At 34.2% G+C, this 23,614-nt stretch overlaps 3 protein-coding genes across 4 annotated transcripts; 2 read left to right on the forward strand and 1 right to left on the reverse strand.

Annotated features, from left to right (window-relative positions):
* Window positions 1-1,590: 1,590 nt before the first annotated feature.
* LOC140766551 (coatomer subunit zeta-2) lies at window positions 1,591-9,346 on the reverse strand. Of its 2 annotated transcripts, XM_073105954.1 has the most exons (7): window positions 9,207-9,346; window positions 8,881-8,921; window positions 5,258-5,417; window positions 3,243-3,390; window positions 3,095-3,172; window positions 2,024-2,108; window positions 1,591-1,936 (listed from the first exon to the last, which is right to left on the reverse strand). In XM_073105954.1, the coding sequence occupies exons 2-7, from the start codon at window positions 8,908-8,910 to the stop codon at window positions 1,877-1,879; spliced, it is 561 nt and encodes a 186-aa protein (XP_072962055.1). In that variant the 5' UTR covers window positions 8,911-8,921; window positions 9,207-9,346; the 3' UTR covers window positions 1,591-1,876. The 2 variants fall into 2 exon arrangements, with proteins under 2 accessions (XP_072962055.1, XP_072962056.1); XM_073105955.1 differs by lacking the exon at window positions 8,881-8,921 and having other exon boundaries at window positions 9,207-9,287.
* A 4,399-nt stretch (window positions 9,347-13,745) lies between these two features.
* Window positions 13,746-17,051, forward strand: LOC140767004 (long-chain-alcohol oxidase FAO2-like). The gene is made up of 3 exons (XM_073106737.1): window positions 13,746-14,065; window positions 14,177-14,446; window positions 15,185-17,051. Exons 1-3 carry the CDS (start codon window positions 13,823-13,825, stop codon window positions 16,931-16,933), a joined length of 2,262 nt encoding a protein of 753 aa, XP_072962838.1. The 5' UTR covers window positions 13,746-13,822; the 3' UTR covers window positions 16,934-17,051.
* Window positions 17,052-18,238: 1,187 nt separating this feature from the next.
* Window positions 18,239-21,201, forward strand: LOC140766472 (long-chain-alcohol oxidase FAO2-like). The gene is made up of 3 exons (XM_073105829.1): window positions 18,239-18,624; window positions 18,827-19,099; window positions 19,284-21,201. Exons 1-3 carry the CDS (start codon window positions 18,391-18,393, stop codon window positions 21,060-21,062), a joined length of 2,286 nt encoding a protein of 761 aa, XP_072961930.1. The 5' UTR covers window positions 18,239-18,390; the 3' UTR covers window positions 21,063-21,201.
* The last annotated feature ends 2,413 nt before the right edge of the window (window positions 21,202-23,614 follow it).

Raw genomic sequence — 23,614 nt, forward strand, 5'->3', positions numbered from 1 at the left:
ATATATAAACTCTCTAAATTAATTTTTTTCTTAGATTAAGTTTTCATAGAAAAAAAAAAGAAATTTAGAAAATATATGTGAAAAATAATAAAAATTAAGTAGAGATAAGTTTGAATAACCTATTCTTATTTTGACCTAACAAATACTAAAGAGTGTTAAAGATCTATTTCATATAATTAATTTAACTTATCTATATAATAACTGATTGATAAAAAAGAAAGTATTTTCGGGCATTAAATGTAGGATCTAATATAAATATTCATTACGATAGGATGTGAACGTAATAAGGCAAAACTAAGTTGTTTTTTTGATAAATTATCCGAAATATTATCTCTCATATTTACTTTTGTTAATATTGCAGTTGACACCCTACCTTTCCTACTATTTTACGCATAGAATTATTTACATCAGATTTATCTCAATAGGAGGATCTGATAGTGATAGATAAGCATCCCCGATAATAACGTCTTATCTATTTAAGATATTTCTGGCCTTTTCCCACAAATATCCTTTTGGATTAAGCTCAGATTAAGTATTCATCACTTTAGTTGAAGTCAATCTTGCAAACTGTATGATTTCCTAGAGGTAATCTTGACATAATTAATGGTTGTTGAGAATATTATGGCGTATAGTTGTGTGTCTCACGTTGGGATGTCAACCCCATAATCGAATAAATTCTGGGCGAATATTCGCACTTAATTCTAACGTGGATCGTAGTAGTACGACACTTTAGACTTAAAATTAAAATTAGACCCAAGTTTGTTCTAGAATTTGGGGCAGACTGCCGGGGATTAATAGTCTTAACTGTGTCTTAGTGGCCGAATTAGAGTTGGATTTCTTTTTTTTTTTCTTTTTTGTTTACTTCCTTTAGTTGTATTTTAAGACCCCTCTATCTTATTTTTGAATGCCTCTAAAATATTCTTAATTAATTTTACTCAAACAGCAGTTAACGAAATAGAAAATAAATCATTAAGAATTAAACTATTTAAAATACTCCTATTTGACCTTAAAAATCTAATTCTCCATCTATTTATAACAAAATATGAAGAAAAATATATTTTGCATCTATAGTTATTTTAATTTATATATATACATGTAATTGACAGTTAACCAAAACAGCAATATTGTATATTTAAGACATTTGTTATAAAATATAGAAGTTATTCATACGATAAAGTGTCAACAATAATGAAAACAAGAGATAGAGTATATTTTAATAAATTTCCCTGTAATTTATTATATTTATAATTATTATCTGAGCTAAAATAAATGAGGTCTTCATGTTCACGTCAGTTCCTACATTTTGCTATAGAAAATATTCTGATCTCATATTTACAAATCGAACCATCATTTTTAAGTATATTTTTGCAAGAAAATGAGAAATCATCCCAGATAGTTGGTAAAGTAATTCCCAGAAATTTATATTTTAAATAAGATCTCCATCCTGGTTTTATAACTTCGCGAGATAATACAAAAAAACCTGGAAAGAGAATTTATTTTATCGGAAAATAAACATTGTGAGACATTATAAAATATAAAAGACTGCTGTACAGCAAACCCCAAATTGATAAAAGACAATGCTAAGACGACTTTTGACATAACCAGCAGAAATTTATGTGATTATCCCCATAATTTGAAAGTTTAATCATTTTGTTGATTAAAACTTTACTTCGGAAAACTGGTTAAAGTAAATTTAATATATTCCTTCCGAGCATTGCTTCGGACAGTTTTCTCGATACAATCCTTTGTATCAGCTTGTAAAAAATGTTGATAAAGCAACATCAAGCTAGAAATGGTATAAAAGTCATTATATAAGGCAATAGCAAGTCCACTTTAGATAATAGGGGAGAAAAGAGAACCATAGATTATCAATTCATCATTTAAGAAGAGATCTTGCTAAGTGCTCCCTTGCTGTCGCCAGAGCTTGAGATATTGTCTGCAAGTAAAAAGATCCAAATATAATTACAAAGTAAGAGCACAATTTTGATGAACGATTAAGTTCACAAATGAATAATAGAATCACCTGCTCAGAGAAGGGCACGGCACCATCAACAGCATTAGTTGCAACCTTTCCAGCAATTGTGTTTGAATCAGTCTCCAAGATTATCCTTAACAAAGCAAGAAAAGAAAATGATAAATACTGAAATTTCTGCACTCTATAATTATCAAGTTCAGGTAAAAAAAGAAGAAAAAAATTTCAAACAGAAACTTCAAACAAGAATGGCCATCATTCCAATTCTTCTAATAAATGTAGTCCTATGGTTGTCTGTATAAAATGATTAAAATGAACACTATGGCTATAGATTCAAAATCTCTAATTGTATGTGATCACTAGATAAGTAAAATAGTCCGAAACTAGTGCTTATTGGATACACTCTCTACTTAAATCTGCAAAAAGAAATTTCTAATTGATCTGGTCATGACAAAGAGCCTCCAACATAAATGAAGCTAACCGCGTCGTATCAAACAATCTACAATCAGGTAAACTAACCGCCTCGTATCAACCAATCTACAATCAGGTTGAAAGTTGAAACTACTTATGAAACCTACAAACGTGTGTTTAGCTTGCGCCTTTTGAAGTGATTTGTTTCCCTCCTAAAGGATATCATTATACTGAACATTAGGAGCTGAATGTATTTACCATATAAAAGGCAATATATAATTTTAATCACCCATAAATATCAATTCAAAAGTTCAGAAAATTATGGTCTTGTTTGATTGGTGTATAAGCCTCCCTCATTTAAACTAATTCTCTTATTTATTAAAAAAATACCCAAATACCACTCTCTTTTTAGAAATGTGAATAAGTTTAGCCAGTGTTATGCATATTTTTCTATTTCAGGTGAGGGGATGCATCACGCCACTATCTAACCAAATTATGCATACATATTTTATTCGCGTTTAACGGTTTAAGGCTTACACACCAATCAAATGAGATCTTAATCATAACATACCTGCCACCAACAATTTCATCAATACAAAGAAGTATGATTCCAAGTTCATAAAATTATGAGCATAAATCTTTTATTCACGTTTAAAGCTTATACACCAACCAAACGAGACCTTAGTTAGTAAAATAAAAATCATAACATACCCGCCATCACCAATTTCATCAATACAGAGAAGTATCAAGTCCAAGTTCTCAAGAGCAGTTCTCTTCTCTACATCATTCCTGGAGAAAAGGAAATGAACATCAGGCAAACTGACCATAGCATGAGGATATGGAAAAGTTGCGTGAAAACCTCAGGAGAAGGCCAACAGCATCATAGAAGCCCTGAAGAACATTTGCTAAGATTAGCTCGTTCTCATCATCACCGGCAGTGACAAAAAAGTGCAGGTCATGAACAAACTTGTAGACAACAATATAGCCGTCGAACATCGTTATCTCAGCTGAAATGACCAATAGTACATAGAAATAGAGCAATTTAACCATCAAAACTTAACAAACTTCCATTAGGTAGTAGATCGCAAAAAGAAATTTTCAACAGATATCCAGAGTTTCATGATAAAGCTTCTAAATGCTAAAGCTTCAGTTTTGATGAAAAATATCATCTGACTCACTCAAGAAATAAGTTTAAGAGTGCAACAATATTTTTCTTCATTTACGAGCATATGTAAGCTGGCAAGCACGGATACCCCAAAATGGGAGCGGTATCCTTATCCGATATGTATTGGTATTCGATACGTTTTTGGAGTATCTGAAATTAAAATAATTAATTTTAATTTCGAGTACGGGGAGGATACGGTTGGATACGTTGAGGATACATTTTGGATATGTTTTGGGCTTTGGGTAATCGAATGGGTTTAATTTTACAAACCCATTAACTCACCCACCCCCCGCCCTTTTTTGTTCTCCCCCTCTCTTATTGATTCGTGCCCTAGACCACTTCATCCTCCCTCCTCTCTCTCTCAATGACCACGACGACGTCGTTCTCCCCCTCTCTCAAAGAACGAGTCGACGACGATGCCGTTCTCCCCCTCTCTCAGCACTCGACGGCAACGAGCTGAGGACGACGCCAGTCTTCCTCTCTCACTCTCTCATGCCAGTATTTCTTCTCCCTCTAATTGTCTCTCTTTTTTTCTTCAATATGTTTTCTCAATTTTTCATCAATTTCTTCTCTCAGTGTTTCCTCAATTTCTTCTCAGCTTCTTCTCTCAATTTTCTTCATATAATTTCTTCAACTTTCCACTTCTCAATTTCTGTTTACAGTTTCGTTTCTCTTTTTTTTTTCTTTTTCTGTCAAATTTTTTTTTCTCTGAATTTTTTTTCTCTAAAATGCATAGATTTTCTTCTCTAGATTTTTCTTCTCCCGAATGTTAAATTGTTGCGGAATGGTTAGTAAATCTTCTATATTTTATTTCAAAGTAGAAAAACAATTCTATGTTCAATTATAATGTAAGAATGCTTATCTTAATAGTAACAGTTAGATTAGTATAGTGTCACATTAGTAACAGTTAGATTAGTATAGTAGAACTTCTATGTTTTTATCTCATTTTTGCTATTAAATGCAATTTTACATAATAGATATATTGAAAGCAACATTATGTGTAGGTTGTCATTAGAATATTATTTTTTTCATACATAAACATGTATAGATCGTAATTAGAATATAATTTTTTATATATAATTTATTTACTGCTATATCCTAGACATATCATATCCTGTTTTTTGATAATTTGTCATATATTTGTATCCGTATCATATCCTTATCCTATATCCGTGCTTCATTGTATGTAAGAGAAAATAATGGGATAGTGAAGGAACCTTTCAAACATCCGAAGGAAAAAAGTAACTTGCAAACCATTGCAACTTTGAACACAACATCGTCTTGAAGAAAGTGTATCTTGCATGCAAGATTAGTAGATCATGCACAGTGGAGCGCTTTGCGGTTGCATATAGAGTTGAATTTTAACTTTGAATATTTTTTATTTTTTATCTTTTATTTTGGTAAATGTTTCATAAGCTTTTTCTTTTTGTGTAACTGCTTCATATTTTTATAATTACTCTAGTTTACTAACAGCATTAGGATATTTGATAATTGAGACTGTAGTCAAGTAACAGTATTTATTTTATTCAGTTCTCGTTATGCCATCTAAAAGTTTAGTTGTCAAAGTACCTACATGGTGCAGCACATATATGCCTAAATTACTAACAACAACAATAGGCAGCACATATGTACTCATAAAGCCCTACTGAAACCAAGAGAGAAAACAGGTACAAAGCTGAAATCACGAATATCTAAGTAAAATGTATCACCTTCTGAACGTGCATTTGTCTTCAAGGTTTTAGTGAAGACAGATTTCTCATAGGCTAACTTTGCAGCATGGGTAGGCCAATCATCTGAAAAGTACTTGACAGCCACACGCTTCCCTTCAGAATCCAAAAGTAAAATATTCTTCATAGAAGGGCAAGATTCCTGCATGGAAGATTATCGACAAGCTTCTTATAGGTTAAGGAAAGGGACAAAACTGAGTATGAACTACATCAATATGCGGTTGTCAGTGACTCAATTCCTAATAAACTACACCAGTTGCAAATGGAAGTCCTTAAAAAACAATACAATAATCACTCAAGTCATAAAGTTTTGGACGATTACTATTACTATACTGAAAACATCAGTTGTAGAAGTATTATATCTAGATTAGAAAAACCAACAAATAAACATACAAAAATCTGAAGAGCACTACAGGGTCTCATGGTATTCCACTGAATACACAACACTGGTCTACAAGGCTCATATTTGAGCCAGAACCTAACATGTCCTAGAGAATGTTGGCTAAATCTAAGATAAAATTAAGAAAATTTAAAATTTCATTTCTCGGTCAAAATGCATACTTTTTCATTTTTATTTACCAATCCATGCATGCCTTTTTTAAGAATAGTTTGAAAGTATGGATCCCTGTGCTGGGCTTTACTGATGCTATTTAGAGATTAGTTCAGGATATTGAGATTTCGCTGTTCGAAAAATCTACCTAATCCTGATTCTTATTTACTACAATACTCCACCAGCAAGTTTAAAACATATGCCAAAATATCGGAATACTTTAGTTATATGGTGGCCTCTTCTTACAATGAAATTTTACTGCTCCAGACTCATTTTAAGAAGGCAAGTATGGGATACACATGATGGATGAGATACTCCTGAGCAAAAGGAACTAGAAAATGTCAAAGGTTACGTATTATGGCATTAGCGGAGCAACTTGTATAGTGAAAAGGAAATCACATGCTGTGAAAAAATTTTATGACTAATATCCTCTCAGGTCTCCACATTTGTTTATTCCATAAGATCTGAAATAAATGAACCCTTAGTTGGACGCTCTTAACAAATAAATGTCTTCAAGGTCGTAATTATTAACAAATCAACAAAAACCCAACAAATATCAGAAGTAACAAAAACATTCCTATATGCATCTATCATTTGTACTTCAGTGACAATTACTTTGGACATAAACTAGCCAATAAAACAATATTGACATCTAGTTATGCAATTAACCTCAGAATTCATGTTCATATGCTTATGAAATAATGTAGCTGCACAGGTGACAAAATGTGCAACCAACAGAAAACCTCCAAATGTCTGAATCCGGCCAATGCAGTGACTATGAAAGCACACCTTATCTCTGTTAGTAGAGATTTTTCATGACTCTAACCCGCTCCACCAGGTACTTGGTGATTAGCCCACTACTTCAAAAGAACCATATCATAATAGAATGAGAACTCATATCAAGCATACTGATGCATAAATTGTGAACTTAGTAGCTGTTAGAAATATTGATTTATATGGTGTTATTTTAAGATAAATAAATAATTTTGTGAATGGATGTTTAAATAAGGCACATTTTTATGATTATAACTAATTGTTAGTTGTTTAAATAGTATCTAACTATTTTTTAGTTATCTACTTATTTTTTAGTTATCTAACAACTAGCACCTTTTAGTTTGTGCCTTTTCATTTTCTATAAATAAAAGATAGTGCTATTGTTTTAAATTATTCAAAAGACATTAGTGCTTACTGTTACAATTAACTCTTGTTCAAATCAAAGTTCAATTTTGCAAGTTGCGCATTGATTCGTAACGGTCTTGTTTGCCAAGAACATATTGCTTTTGTTATTTTCAATTGCAATAAGTGGACAACAAATTTGTTCAGAAAATAGATTTACCTTTATCTGACTGTTGCAAGACCCTAGCCATTTGATTTCATTCATCTCCACTATTCTATTCAACTTTTCTCACGTTCATTCCTTAAACAAGTGGGTGGATTTTCACTGTTATTAAAGGGTATAATGAATTAATGATGCATATTGAAACTGTGTATATTGTTCTAAATCTACAAGTGGGTGGATTTTTACTCCTTACAGTGCTGCTATTTCTTGGGGATCTAAAAAACAGTGACTTTGGGAGCACAGGCAAAGACGCTTAGAGATTTAGAAATTTTTTTGATAAATTTGCCAATGTGGTCAAATTCTATGCCTCTTATTTCAATTTATTGTGATACTCAAGCCACTTTATCGTGAGCATATAACAAATCATATAATAAAAAATCAAGACATATACATCTTAGACGTAATTCTATGAAACGACTATTAGAAGATGAAGTAATCACTGTATATTACATTCAATCATGCATAAATTTAGCGGATTCTTTAATTAAAGGCCTTAAAAATGATCTAATTATAACAACATCTTGTAATATGGGTCTAAGACTAGCTGAATAATATCACCAAAGAATGGTAACCTTGCCTAAACTATAGATTTCCATGCTCTAGGTTCAAAGGGAAAAACAAATTTGAAGGGTGATGATATAGCACACTATATTGACCTACTCAGAAATTATTTAATACATGCTATGTCCATAGAATGAACAAATGAGTTTGATAATGAGTTTGTATAATAGGTATGTTTAATCTACATGAGCACCTAAAAGAACTCTACCTATGTAAGTCCGAAGTCAGGCAGTTCTTGTTAGAGTTCGATTAAATCCTAGCACACTCACGAAGTCGGGATCAACGCATGACTATTAACGCGCAGCTAAGAAGAACATTGAAATTCTAATAAAGATATGTGTGAATTCTCCGATTATATCATAAAATTTGTTAATTTAAGGATTTGTACGTCTATTAATATCCTGACAAAATTTCGAGGATTTTATATTACATGAAAATTCAAACCATACAATATTCTAATTTATGTATCAATATCTTTGTGTAACAGCAAACATATTTGAAATCAAAGTTATTATTATTTATTTTAAAATAAATAGGGGATTGTTACAAATATTAATTTCTATGGTGTTATTTTAAAACAAATAAATAATTTTGTGAGTGAATGTTTAGATAAGACACATTTTCATAATTGTAACTAATTGTTAGTTATTTAACTAGCATCTAACTACTCTTTAGTTTTCTAACTACTAGCACTTTTTAGTTAGTGTATTTTTATTTTCTATAAATAAAATATTGTGCTATTGTTTTGAATTATTTATAAGACCTTAGTGCGACGGTCTTGTATCCCAAGAATAGATTGTCTTTGTTATTTCCAATCGCAATAAGTAAACAGTAAATTTGTTCAAGAGATAGCTTTACCTTCCTCTGAATGTTGCAAGACCTTAGCAGATTGATTTTATTCATCTCTGCTGTTCTATTCATTTTTTCTAACAGTAGCTACATCTTGTACGTTTCCAAACTTAATTCACATTGAAAAGGCTTGAATCTGAAATTAAACGACCATACATATTCACTCAAACACAAAATATGAGTTCTTTACGTCAAACAGTGCAATGCGCTCAAGAATTACATAACTGTGGATTATCTGTTAAGATAACAGATAATACAAGATCAAGGATGCAGGAAAAAGATGGGGAAATTTTCAAATCAACCAACCTTGGAGTAATCTCTGTATTCGTGCCCCATGATCTCTGATCCTGAACCAGAGATAACCGAAAAAAAAAAATACAAACATCAGAATCAGATCCCAGTACCCCAGATCTACAAACAACCGACAACAAACTACACTTGGAGGGATCTAAATTTAGATTTTTAACATCATTACAACGACATCTTAAACTGGAAATCAAATCTGCATTCCGGTGTCGAGATAAGCAAGATCCAAAGAAATCAACGAGGGGTGGAACGAAATTGGAGAAAAAATTTGCATTTCTGAAAAGAACGATTCGAGTGCAGAAGTCGAGAGAATGAGAGCTACGTACGAGAATTTCTAGGGTTCTCCCCGGATCAGATCTACGAGCTTCAGAGAGACAGAAGAGCGAAGAGAGGGAAGCCAAAGTGTAGGATCGTCTCGGAGGAACCAAAATGATGCAGAGATTATCGAATATACACGGGATTCGGATCGGTTCAAGACTGTCGGGTTTTTAGAACAAAAACCAACCCGATTCAATTTTAGATTATGATGGGTTAGCTTCACAGATTGGGTTAAACTTAAACCAGATTAATTATAAGCTCTCTCTCTCTCTCTCTCTCTCTCTCTCTCTCTCTCTTTTCTTCCTTTTTCTTAAGAGCTAATTAAATTTAGACCACATAAATTATTATTTATTTTCACATAAATCTTCTACATTTTTTTCTCGGTACACACAGTGACATAGATAGTTCATATACTTATAATAATATTTTAGTATATTAACATTTAAAAAATTAAGAGGGTAAAGGCCACAAATTCAATCATATCATCATATCTGAGTTTAATTATGGCCGTACAAAGTAATGAAAAATGAGAGATTTGAGAGGTTTTTAATTATTTATAGAGTCTGTGTACAGTTTTGAGAATATGTGAAAATGAATTATATTAAAAAGATCTAGGTAGAATTATTATTTTGGCTCGACCTCACAAGAGTATACTCATTTGTACCATTGTTTATGAAAATAATGATTTGTACTATTGTTTATCAAAAAAGCTGCAAAAATATTTATATGATTTTTTTTTTTTTGCCGAGCATCTCTAACCAAGCTCTATGGCTACCTCCAAATTTGAAGCTAACTACAGTCGAGCTCCACTAAAAAATTTGGAACCGAGCTCCATATTATTGCATATTTTTTATTTTTTAATTTTGCCATTTCAATATGATGAGATTCGGACTAGATCGGATCACCTCGAAAGACATTGGCTTAATGGATTGAGTCTAATTATCTTATTTAGATATTTGGTTTAGTTAAAGCATCTCCAACGGATGAAGGTTCCAAATATGGAGCCAAAAATGAAGCAAGAGCAAGTGCACTCCAATGCACCGGACTCCATATTTATTAAAATAATATATATCATATATATTTGTTATTTTAAATTACTTAGTAGGTCCTTGTAGTGTTATTATTTATTAATAAAAAATATATGGTTAGAAAATTCTCATCGAGATTTTTAAAATAAGACTAATATTCAATATTTTCATAAGTAATTTTAAATTACTAATTTTTTAATTAAACGCATCAAAATTACATTACATAAAATAAATATCGAAATAAGCATTATATGTTTTTAACTAAAAATATCAAAATTGCATAACATAAATAAGCAGAAATTAACATTTCATAATAAAAATAATAGATGTTTAATAGAACAGTAGAGGATGAACAGGATAAGGATTCTACTCAACCTCCAAGTTGAAGAGTCAAAAGCCAATGATGATGAATGATTTCAATGATTTCTTACTCGACATAGGAATATCTAAGATAGAAAGGCTCATTTTGAGCTTCAAAATGCATTGATTAAAAACTTATGGCAGAGGCATATATGAATGAGGGAATATAAATTTTAATATAATTTTTATTTAACATATTTTATGTTTGATATATTTCATATCTGATGTATTTTACTATTTAATATTAAATTAAAAATAATTTTGAGTAATTATATTTTAGGACACATAATTTATTAGACTAATTTTTATAAATAATAAAAAATTTAAAATTTAAATTAACTCAAAATTAATTTAATATTAGACTTATTTTAAAGGTCTCGATGAGACCTTCTAATGGTATTATTTTTGTTAAATACTGATTAATAAAACTAATTATATACTCAGTTTAACTAACTAGATTATTTTAATAAATAGATAAAATGGTTGAATGCAATAATTATTGGGTAAATTTTATATTTTTAAAAAGCTGAAAAGACAAATGGAGCCGGGCTCCATTTTTTTGTAGCCCCACTGTTGCTAGCTCTAAATTTGGAGCTAGCGTTAGAGCCCAATTGGAGCTCCGTCGGGCTCCAAATTTAGACTTTGGAGCCCAATTAGAGTTGCTCTTAGAGCCTTAGTAGGTTAAAATTTTATTTAATTAGCTAAATCTAACTCTGCGCAGATTTCAAAAAAATATTTGCAAAATATTTGACATGATATCCAAATAATATCAAACCATTTGGATAAGATCTTCAGTCTCTAGATCTACAACTTTAGTATTCATGACTTTTCCATATTTGGACCTCTCCCGTTGGCACGATCTCATATAGCTTATAATCTTCCTCTTCCATCCAACTTCTTCCCCCTTCGTTATGGTTTTTACCACAGTTGTAACCTCAATCATAACCTTTAACTATCTATCACATTTGCATTCGCATTCGCAAAACCATCACCACTATCATTGATTGTCAAGCCACCTCCATCAACTACTCAACCTCTACTCCATTATCACCTCCATTTTATACATAGGAATCCGTGCTTCCACCCACAAATCTCAAATCTAGTGCAGACCTAAATCTCAATCGCTACGAATTAGATCAAGCCAGTTCATAATAAAATATTTAATCCAAATAATTTTAATTTCATATCTATCATTTCTTAAATAATTTAATTATTAAACTAAATATATAGTTAGTTTTATTAATCAATTTTTATATTAGAAATAGCTCATCTAGATCTTTAAAATGAAGTTTAATATTAAATTATTTTTGAGTTAATTTAAAATTTAAAATTACATAATAATTTTTATTATTTAAGATTGATATGTCCTAAAATTATTTGGATAATAACTCAAAATTATTTTTAAATATAAATATTAAATATTAAAGTATATTAAATTTGAAATACATTAGGTATAGGGGTGTAAAATCTGAGCCAATTTCGAATTCGAGCCAATTTCGAGCTTAAACGAGCTTAAACAAGCTGCTCAATTAGTAATTTCAAGCCTTATCAATTTCAAATCATTTTGAGCCTGAGCAAGCTTAAATTAATTTAGGCTTGAATTAAATTTAAAATAAAACCTAATTCAACTATAAAGATATAAATATTACCAAAATATAATTTACAACCAATAAAGATAAATGGATTAGAAAACGACAAGCAACCAAAATATAAATTACAAGTAACAAAAATAATTGTGTCAAAAAACTACAAGCAATCAAAATATAAATTACAAATAATAAAGATAATTGTGTCAGAAAATAATAGCTGAAATTCTGAATGGGTGAAAGGGTTTTGATCTGATGATTCATATTAGTTTGATATTACTCATATTATATATATATATATATATATATATATATATATATATATATATATATATATATATATATATATATATATATATATATATTCGAGCCTTATCGGGCCGACTCGATCGAGCCGGCTCGGGATCAAGCTTGGCTCAGTTTATTTTTTAGCCGAGCTTGATCGAGCATTATCGAGCCGAGCTCGAGTTGGCTCGATTATTTTGACAGCCCTAATTAGGTATTTAGAAACCTAGACATGAAATACATCAATTAAAAATTATTTTCTTACACTCTCGTGCCTTAATTATTATATTTCGAAGCTTAAAATGAGCATTTCTTTTCTGAATCTTTTTATATCGAACGACGAATCATTAAAATCGTGACTATGGAGATGATTTACTAGACTATTAAATATTTATTATTTTTATTATTAAAATTTTATTTTTGTTTATTTTATGTAATACAATTTTAATATTTTTAATAATGACATATAATGCTTATTTCGATGTTTATTTCGTGTAATATAATTTTAATATGTTTAATTAAAAAAAATAGTAATTTAAAATTACTATTGAAACTAGTAAATATTAGTATTATTTTAAATATCTCAATGCGAGTTTTCTAACCATATATTTTTTTATAAAAAAAACTAAAAGAACATATAGATAATATACATATACATTCTATTATATTACATTTCTAATAAATACAGAGCAGGTTTATTAGAGTACAACTGGCTCTTGGCTGTATATTTGGAGCTTTATAGCAGGGAGATGGTATTAGAGCTACAGTAAGTAAAATAGACCGATTTTGGTAAACAACTCTATATTGTTGTGGGTCAGGTTTCGCCAAAGTAGTCCATTCGAAAATTTAAATATTAATACAACCAGCATAACAATTATTACTTAAAATGTCCATGTAAATAATGTGAACCGTGACACGCGTAGTAATCGACGTGGACGTGGACGTGGACGGGTACTGCAACCCTATCAGTGGTGCCAAACAATGACTTCCGAGGCAATCGCCATCCGCCACCTCATATTTTATATAAACTTAACCTATTAAAAAAGTATTAACTTTTATATTTTATATTCTAATACTCTTTTTTATTATTACATCTTATTATCAAAATCTACGATAATTTTTAAATTTTATATTCTAAAAATATTTTGATAATAAGATGATAAAACTTTAAATTTTATCCACTCGCAATACGACGTCCACCTTAGCTTATTTAATTATAACATAATACGGCTCTTCAATATGACTCTTTCTATTATCCACTCAAAGAAAATGAGTACGTAGTCCTTATTAAATATATATTCTCCCGGTGATCCATTCAAACCAAACTCCTCTCTCAACTCAGGAAGGTCTGCATTGATTTGAGAAATGGAAAAGGAGCAGGTAAGGAGAAGAAGAGAAGGCCACCCTCTCCTGAGAGGAGGGAAGAGGAGGGAGAAGGGAAGTTATAGCCATGGCTTATCTTCTTCTCAGTTACAAGCGCTCTCAGCTATCTGTGAAGCCTTCATACCCTCACTCCCACTCCCAAGAACTGGGAAAGATGACCCAGAAAGCAACAGTCTTAGAGCCTTCTACTTGGCTTCTGGGTCTCACCCCCCTGTCCCAGATGAGGTTTTTTCTGTGTGATTCTTTTGCTGCTAGTTTCTTCTAATATTGGAGATTTACCCTTGTCCATTGGAACATAGGACTTTGTTGTTCATATGGTGCAATTTTTTTGCATAGGTGGCAGAGCTCATGGTCAAGAGGTTCCTCAGGGAGGCTGTGTTTATTGTCAGGTTGGCTCTATGGCTCCTATCCACCAGGCTTGGAACACTTCTCCTTTGTGGATCCGTTTGTTTACGCCATGGATTTCCGTTTATAAGCAAGTTTTCTGATATGCCGGTGGAGAAGAGGGAGGAGGTCTTGAAGAGGTGGAACAGGGAGAAGTTCTTTCCTCTGAGGATGGTTTTTGTTACATTGAAAGTTCTCACCCTCTATGTCTTCTACTCAATGGTAATTAAATTCTTTTGGATGCTCAGAGATATAAGTGAAAATCTCTTTCGTGGGATATTTACTAGTTATACATTAGCTGGCACTCAGTAGATTGGATTTGGTATGATATGATAAAGACTATGAAAAGTATTTAAATTTTGAGGCTTCTTGGGAGAGTTAATAGGCCTAGAAAGAACTATTTTTGTGCGATTTGTGCAATTTCTGCAAATTTACTATATGAATCAACAACAAGATGGAATAGTTGTGGTCGCCTTTTTTTAGTAGTACTGTTCGACTGATAATTGTACTCCATTTTCTCACTAGTTGACAGACTTTTTTTTTAGTAGTACTTTTCGATAATCTTGTTTGGTACCGAAACTCAATTATTTAATCTTATTTTTTATTAATTTTTTTGAAAATTAAATTTGATTAGATATATATAAAAGGATAAAATGATGTTTGATTACTTAACGAGTTAAAAAGGTCTCTGATTCAGTTTAGGAGTTTCTAAGCTTAAAGCAAATAAGATTAGATTAAGCTTCGAACTCAATTAGTTAGTTTTATTTTTTTAATTTTAATTTTTTGAAGGGTAAATATGATTAGATATAAAAATGATAAAAAGATAGTTAGTTATTGAAAACAAGACGTTATTTATTTATTTATTAATGTATTTATTCTGGAATATGATTGAAAAATAGAGAGAAACTGGAATTCATAATGTAAGTATGAACATGGATGCTTTTAACTTTTTATCTACAGACTGACGAGAGCTCAGAGAACCCATCATGGAAAGCAATTGGATATAGCCTACCCAATGATGAAGAAGAACCAGTAGGCAATAAAACAGAGAGGCCTCTAGATAAGGGAATCATAGAAACGATGACTCAAAATGAGACGTCTTTTCTCCAGTCACTTGCAGACAAAGGCCTAAGAGTGACATTAGACCTAAAAGAGAACCTCTACAAGATTCAATGTGATGCAGTCATAGTAGGCTCTGGATGCGGCGGCGGAGTTGCCGCTGCGGTGCTTGCAAGCGCCGGCCACAAGGTTGTGGTCATCGAGAAGGGCAACTACTTCACATCCAAAGATTATACTTCCATAGAAGGTCCATCCATAGAGCAACTATTCGAGGCCGGTGGACTTCTTAACTCCACCGACGCGAAGATGATGCTCTTCGCTGGATCATCAGTCGGCGGAGGCTCTGCGGTGAACTGGGCAGCTTGCTTTAGGACACCAGACGACGTCCTCAATGAATGGGCCAAAGAGCATCAACTTCCTCTTTTCGGGAGCTCGGAGTATCTACATGCGATGGACGCGGTCTGGGAGAGACTTGGAGTGACAAATAGATGCACCGAAGAAGGATTTCAGAACAAAGTCCTCCGCAAAGGCTGTCAAGAACTCGGGCTTCGAGTGGAGGCCGTGTCGAGAAACACGCCGGAGAACCACTTCTGCGCCACCTGCACCTACGGTTGCAGAACCGGAGAAAAACGCGGTACCGATACTACTTGGCTCGTCGACGCCGTTAGCAATGGCGCCGTGATTCTAACAGGATGCAAGGCCGAGAAGTTCATATTCGAAGATAATGACCCAGGACAGAAGAAGAAGAAGAAGTGCAAAGGATTGATTGCTTTTTCTTTGAATCATATGATCACAAGAAAACTAAAGTTTGAAGCTAAAGTCTCCATTTCGGCTTGTGGGTCTCTCTTAACACCCCCATTGATGAAATCTAGTGGACTCACTAATGCAAACATAGGCAAGAACCTCCACCTGCACCCAGTAGTCCTTGCATGGGGCTACTTCCCGGGCTCCATACCGGACCTCAAAGGGTTCACATTTGAGGGAGGGATCATCACATCAGTTCACAAACTTAAGGCTTCAGAGGACTCGAACTCAAGCTCCCGAGCAATCATAGAGGCGCCGGCCGTTGGTCCTGCGCTGTACTCCACCCTGTTCCGGTGGATATCTGGACGTGAAATGAAAGAGAGGATGCTCAAATACCCACGAACCGCGCATCTCTTTGCGCTGGTTAGAGATCATGGTTCGGGGACAGTGGAAGCCGATGGGAGAATCAACTACCAAATGGACCCGTCCGACAAGGAGAACTTAAGGGAAGGACTGCGGCAGGCATTGCGGATTCTGGTCGCGGCCGGCGCGGTGGAGGTGGGGACTCACCGGAGCGACGGACCGCAAATAAAATGCGAGGGAATTAAAGAAGAGGATTTGGAGGAGTTCTTGGACGGAATGACCATTGAGGGAGGGCCGCTGTCTAGGAGCGAGCTCTGGGGGATGTATTGCTCCGCTCATCAGATGGGCAGCTGCAGGATGGCAGCAAATGAGACCGAGGGTGCAGTGGATGACAAGGGTGAGAGCTGGGAGGCAGAAGGGTTGTTTGTGTGTGATGCCAGTGTCTTGCCAACTGCACTTGGGGTCAATCCCATGATCACCATCCAATCCACTGCTTACTGCCTCTCCAAAGGGATTGCAGAATCCATGGAGAAGAGAGCTTGATCGGTGAAACTGCGAAAGTATTCCTATTAAAGTAAGAATGGAGTGATTTAAATAAAAGTTTCTTTCTGAACTTTTCAAACTGTGAAAACAGTCCTATAATCAAAGTTCTATTTCTAGAGCTATGATTCTTATTAAAAATAATTTTTATCTATCGATAAATTAAAGAGTATATAAGAGACTTTATATATGTGATTAGATTAATCAATAGAAAAATTAGAATTTAAGTATTTTCTTATTACTTATCCGTATAATCGTTTTCTTAATAATAAGAGCGTCAACTTCTGTCAATTTATTATTATTTTCATCTTTTATAAAAAAATAGATAGCTAAAAGAGAAATAGAATACGACTAAGTTACCCTTACAATTTAGAAAAGTAACTCGTACTTTCAATTTATATGACCAATACTTTCACCTAATTTTATTTAGTATCATTTAATTTCAACCGTTAAATTAGGGAGAAAAAAATTATTAATTCGTATTGAATCATTTACTAATACCTCAGCTATTCGATTAGGAAAAAGAAATAAATAGTTATATCAAGTGGTTTCTCCCATTATTCTAATGTACCAAAATAATGTAAATTGTTATCTATAATAGAAGATTATACTTATCTAGCCATTACAGTAGTTAGAATACTCGGATTATTACTCATTTTCATACATATACCTCTTAGATTATTCTTGGTATATTTATACCTCCTAACCTACTCCTAATACAATTAATAAAAAAAAATATAAAGGGACAAAAACGCCTCTCAATTTGTAATGATAGTTTAGTGTTAACATAACTAAAATTATTTCTTAAATAGAATACAACAAAAATTGTCTTGAATAACCAAAGCATTTAACCACGTGTGATTATTTCAACTTTTCTTATGGGCATCCATTTTTATTTTAAATTTCTATTTTGTCTTATCTTTCGACTGAACTAAATCAGAGTTGACTTAGGAAATCATATTCTAATCCATCTCGTATCTTCACTAACGTGTGCACCTCTTTTTCTTATTTTATTATTTTAATTATTACCCTTTTAACCCACCGTGTCTTATGGCTCAGCATATTTGTCTCGTCTTAGAGATAAGGAAGTAAAGAGGGCCTATTTAAGGAATACAATTTTAGAGATAAAGAAATAAAATTACGAGAGATAACGTAGTACAGTCAAACTGGCCTCAGTACAGTCCAAGTCCGACTCAACTTTGTCAATAAAAAATTGTATATATCCCAGCTTCTCTCTTCCTCCATCTTGCTTTTCTTTTTCTTTTTTTGATCGAGACCTCTATCTTCCTGTCAGTCTTCCACAATCGTCATAACAATCTTAAATGCTTCTTGTCCATTCATAAGATACCTATTATAGACATTCTACCGACGTCTCCTGAAAGTCTTTATAAAAGCACTTCTCTCTCCCTGTTCGCCTTTAACCTTTGGGCTCTAGAAAGCTGCGTCCTTCTTATTGAATAATGGTAGGAGAGGAGGGGAAGAGAAGACAAGGCCACCCTCTGCTAAGAGGAAAAAGGAAGACAGAGAAGGGAGGCTACAGCCATGGCTTCTCTGCTTCCCAGTTCCAAGCACTGTCTGCTATGTGTGAGACCTTCATACCTTCTCTCCCACGCAGTGGGAGCGGTGACCCAGAAGGCAACAGCATTCAGGAATTCTTTTTCGCTTCTGGGTCTGATTACCCTCTGCCAGATGAGGTGTTTTTCTCTTTTGTTATGGAATGTGCATTGCTTTCTGTGTACTTTTCTTTTCTAAAGTCTCCTCTGTGTGTTTCTTCTTGTATATTATTCTTTTCTTTAGTCCAGTTCTATCTCTCTTGTGATTCACGGCTACCATCATTGCTCAAATAATTCAAAATTTTGTTTCAAAATAATTCACAGCATTGGAAATTTTTAACAGGTTGCAGAGCTCATGGTGAAGAGATGCTTAAAAGAGGTTGTTTTTCTTATCAGTATAATTCTAAGTCTCCTAGCAACGAAACCAGGAACACTTCTCCTTTGCGGCACCCTTTGCATGAAGGGAAGATTCCCATTCATAAGCAGTTTCCCGGATATGCCAATGGAGAAGAGGGAGGAGGTCTTGAGAAGATGGAGCAGAGGGAAGTTCTTTTTTCCTCTGAGGATTGTCTTCATGGTAGTGAAGATGTTCACCTTCTTTGTCTTCTTCTCGAGGGTAAATTGTTCAACTTGCCCCTCATATGGAAATTTAAATTCTCACTCACACACACACTCTCTCTCTCTCTCTCTCTCTCTCTCTCTCTCTCTCTCTTTTTAATCTACTGAGGAGTGCACAATGTTGACTACTCATAGTAAATAAGATGCTGGATTTTTTTATTTAACTTGATTGATATCCACAGACTAATGAGATCTCAGAGAACCCATCATGGAGAGCTATTGGATATAGCCTACCCAACGATGAAGAAGAACCAGTAAGCAATGGAACGGAGAGGCCTCTAGATAAGGGAATCATAGAAACAATGGATCAAAATGACGCATCTATCCTCCAGTCCCTTAAAGACAAAGGCCTCAGAGTGACACTAGACGCAAAAGAGAATCTCTACAAGATTCAATGTGATGTTGTCATAGTAGGGTCTGGCTGCGGTGGCGGAGTTACCGCCGCAGTTCTCGCGAGCTCTGGCCTCAAGGTCGTTGTCGTGGAGAAGGGGAATTACTTCACATCCAAAGACTACACCTCCATGGAAGGTCCATCCCTTGAGCAACAGTACGAGGGCGGTGGACTTCTGGGCACCGCCAACGGGACGGTGCTGCTCTTAGCCGGATCTACGGTGGGCGGCGGCTCTGCGGTGAACTGGTCAGCTTGCATCAAGACACCAGACTATGTCCTCAATGAATGGGCTAACGAGAAACTTCCTCTTTTCGGGAGTTCAGCGTACCTTCATGCCATGGATGAGGTCTGGAAGAGGCTCGGGGTGACGAGTAAGTGCACGGAGGAAGGATTGCAGAACAAAGTCCTCAGAAAAGGGTGTCAAGAACTAGGACTTCCAGTGGAATTTGTGTCTAGAAACACACCGGAGAACCATTTCTGCGGCTCCTGCGGCTATGGTTGCAGGACCGGAGAAAAGCGCGGCACCGATACTACTTGGCTCGTTGACGCCGTCAACAATGGCGCCGTGATTTTAACAGGGTGCAAGGCTGAGAAGTTCATATTTGGAAAAAACGAGTCAAGTAGGAAGGATAAGAATAAGAAGAAGAGATGCATAGGATTGATAGCGAGTTCTTTGAACGATGGGATCAGAAGAAGAATAAAGTTCGAAGCTAAAGCAAGCATTTCGGCTTGTGGGTCTCTCTTGACACCTCCCTTGATGAAATCTAGTGGACTCACCAATCCAAACATAGGCAAGAACCTCCACCTGCACCCAGTAGCTATTGCATGGGGCTACTTCCCGGATTCCATTCCGCACCTCAAAGGGAAGTCCTTCGAGGGAGGCATCATCACATCGCTACACAAGGTCAAGGACTCCGATGACCTGAGCGCAAGAACTCGAGCCATCATAGAGACGCCGGAGATCGGCCCGGGGGCGTTCTCCACAGTGATCCCGTGGACGTCGGGGCGAGAGATGAAGGACCGGATGCTCAAGTTCGCGCGCACCGCGCATCTGCTAGTCCTGGTCAGAGACCGCGGCTCCGGTGCGGTGGAAGCCGAGGGGAAGATCAAGTACAGCGTGGACGCGTCCGACGGGGAGGACTTACGCCACGGCTTGCGACGTGCGCTGAGAATCCTGGTCGCGGCCGGCGCGACGGAGGTCGGGACCCACCGGAGCGACGGGCAGAGGATGGTATGCAAGGGGGGGATCAAGGAGGAAGACTTGGAGGAGTTCTTGGACGGTGTGACCGCGTTCGGAGGTCCATTTGAGAGGAGCGAGCTCTGGGGGATGTACTGCTCTGCTCATCAGATGGGCAGCTGCAGGATGGCAGTAAATGAGCGCGAGGGTGCAGTGGATGACAAGGGTGAGAGCTGGGAGGCAGAGGGGTTGTTTGTGTGTGATGCCAGTGTCTTGCCAACTGCAGTTGGAGTCAATCCCATGATTACCATTCAATCCACTGCCTACTGCCTCTCCAAAGGGATTGCAGAGTCTCTGAAGGCCAAGGGCCATCACCTAGCTGCTAGGGAGTAAACATTTTACTTCGTTCAAGTGTTTAGATAAAGAATAAACTTGGTATTATGTGTCACAAGTGTCCAGTGTTTGAAGTCCTTGTAAGTTGTATTCATCCCTCTGTAGCTAAAAATTGGGAAGAGTGGAATGATTATTATAAGAGTTCAATTTAGAAATGGGTGTATTCTAGTATCAATGCTGGTGATATCCCTTTTGTTGCTGCAGAAGAGCAGAAGTGGTCCTCAAACGCCAGTGGAATTCAGAGAAACACGATTTAGTTTTTCTAATCATCACATTGGACACTTCAACAAACTCTGACCAGTAACTCTTTGTCCTTGAACAGGCTTGCTGCACCGCGACTGTTGTAGTTGTCCTGCCACCCACTTCATATCCTTGCTGTAACTCTAAGATTTCTTTCTAATTTTATTTTTTTTATGGACAATGAGTCTGTGTGTTAATCATATATTAGAGAAAAATTAATCTTATTCATATAATGTATCAGTGAAAAGGTTTACTAAATTTTAATTCCAATGTTTAAACGAAAATAGCTGGTAGGATTCAACTCCCCCTTTAGGTTACTAAAATAATATGAGAGTTCTATAAAATTAAAATTTAGGATACTTGCTCTGATACTATATTAAATCACTAATTACTCTATAAGTTTTAGTTTTATTTTTAATAATCTAAGGCTATCAAAATCTGTGATTCTTCTCTAGGTTATTTTTTTTTCAAAATTGTTATGAATCTTAAGCCTAAATCATTTTTATCAAAAGCTATATAACCATATAATCTGAAAAAGTTTGAAAATTTACCTATTTCCCTAATAAATTTTTTAAAAAAAGAATAGCTATTTTAAAGAGACTATTCTGATCCCAGCTTGCTTTAGTCTTTTCAAACTGTTCAGATCCTCTTCAATGCATTGCAGGACCCACAGTAAAGGAGAAGAATTAAATGATGCAATAGGAGGGTTTCTGTTTAATGGTCTAGTAATGAACTGGTGAATCAGAATTCTGATGATGCAATCCCATTGCATCTGATACCAGAAACCAAACAACTGGGTAAACAGTGGTTAAAAACAGCAGAAAGTTTCAGTTCCAAAGTTGTGGATTAAACTTTGCCATCATCAATGAAAGCATCCACCACAACTACCATAGAAATTTATTAAGCTGTACTATAGATAAGAAACTTACACAGTTTCGAGGCCTGAAGGCTCGTGCCCTCGTACTGTTTGGGCCACCCCATTATTGAGTATTTAATCAAACTGGATCTCTTCACAAACTTACATATCCAAAAAGTTTACATGTCAATCACCATCGCATCAGTACTGTAGAAAAACACCGACCTTATCAAATTAAAACACTAAATTTTTTTTCAACATTTTAGATGATTTCATAAGAGCTTTTTATGAGCATTACATACAAGTATAACAATATGTAAGGAGAGCACGAAAAGCATCTTATTTACTATTTTTCTCTAATTTATCTGGTTGTATGTTAATATGATGAACCCTTCAGTTATCTAATTAGCCAATAAAGATAATATAAGAAATTAAACTCCTCATTCTTCACATATATTATTAATAGGAAGTGCTAATTTTAAGTAAAACACTGATAAATTTAATATATATATATATATATATATATTTTTTTTTTTTTCTATTGAGATATGATGTTTAAAAAGAATCCTTCTGTATATAATGTTTTGGGGTCGAATATTGTGATAAATAAACCATATAAGGTGGCGTCAAGTACTCTACCTCATTTACTATGCATGGGCCTCTCATAATGGCAGTTGGAACTTAATTAAATTGCAATAAATGTCATCATACTGACCATATGTATTAATGTATGGACCTTTTATGACATAAATGAGCAATTAATCTATACGACAGTAACTGACCTTTCTCAGCAATTAATGAAGTCTGGCATTATATTTTCAAGAACTTATGAACCAAGTGTTAGGAATATGTTAGGTTCATTTGCATACATACCCTCTAAAAATCTCACATTTACTTGCATTTCTTTTTAAATCTGATAGTTACACATATATATTTTAGAACACACGATTTTTTTAATATATATACTTTTTAAAACTCTTATTTTTTATATGGATATCCCTTAATTAGTCATTAAAATTCAAAATATTAAGATACAAAAAGATGAAACTATCCTTATTCTATTTGTTTAAAATTTTCCTAAGTTAATAATTTTTTATATTTTTATTTGAGACTTAATTTAAAAAGTAATCAGATAAGTATCTATACAAATATATATATATATATATATATATTAAGAGATATACCTGCAAATATCAACTTTGGTAAATAAGAAATTTGGAAGGGTATACATGCAATTTATTTTTTAATATTGAAAGCTATGCTATCACTTTCTTACAAAAAAAATATATATTTGTTATACAAGATAAAAATTATTGATAAATATTTTATACTCTAAACTTTAAAAAAAATTAAAAAGTATTTTAGTTATTTATGTGTGTGTTAACTTTAACAATAATCTGTTAGAAATATTTTATTAGAATCTAATCATAATGATAATTCTGATAGAGTCAAAATG

This window comes from Typha angustifolia, chromosome 9 (assembly GCF_048772165.1).
Source record: "Typha angustifolia cultivar Huaian chromosome 9, ASM4877216v1, whole genome shotgun sequence".
Lineage (NCBI taxonomy): Eukaryota > Viridiplantae > Streptophyta > Magnoliopsida > Poales > Typhaceae > Typha > Typha angustifolia.

Bases quoted from the DNA above. Each gene is read 5' to 3' on its own strand.
- LOC140766551 (XM_073105954.1), bottom strand. From the start codon at position 8,910: ATGGGGCACGAATACAGAGATTACTCCAAG. The intron at 5,418-8,880 runs GTTGGTTGATTT...TCTTCCATGCAG, and splicing joins AATACAGAGATTACTCCAAG to GAATCTTGCCCTTCTATGAA. The intron at 1,937-2,023 runs GTGATTCTATTA...TTTTACTTGCAG, and splicing joins CCGTGCCCTTCTCTGAGCAG to ACAATATCTCAAGCTCTGGC.
- LOC140767004 (XM_073106737.1), top strand. From the start codon at position 13,823: ATGGAAAAGGAGCAGGTAAGGAGAAGAAGAGAAGGCCACCCTCTCCTG. The intron at 14,066-14,176 runs GTTTTTTCTGTG...TTTTTTGCATAG, and splicing joins ACCCCCCTGTCCCAGATGAG to GTGGCAGAGCTCATGGTCAA. The intron at 14,447-15,184 runs GTAATTAAATTC...TTTTATCTACAG, and splicing joins TCTATGTCTTCTACTCAATG to ACTGACGAGAGCTCAGAGAA.
- LOC140766472 (XM_073105829.1), top strand. From the start codon at position 18,391: ATGGTAGGAGAGGAGGGGAAGAGAAGACAAGGCCACCCTCTGCTAAGA. The intron at 18,625-18,826 runs GTGTTTTTCTCT...AATTTTTAACAG, and splicing joins ATTACCCTCTGCCAGATGAG to GTTGCAGAGCTCATGGTGAA. The intron at 19,100-19,283 runs GTAAATTGTTCA...TGATATCCACAG, and splicing joins TCTTTGTCTTCTTCTCGAGG to ACTAATGAGATCTCAGAGAA.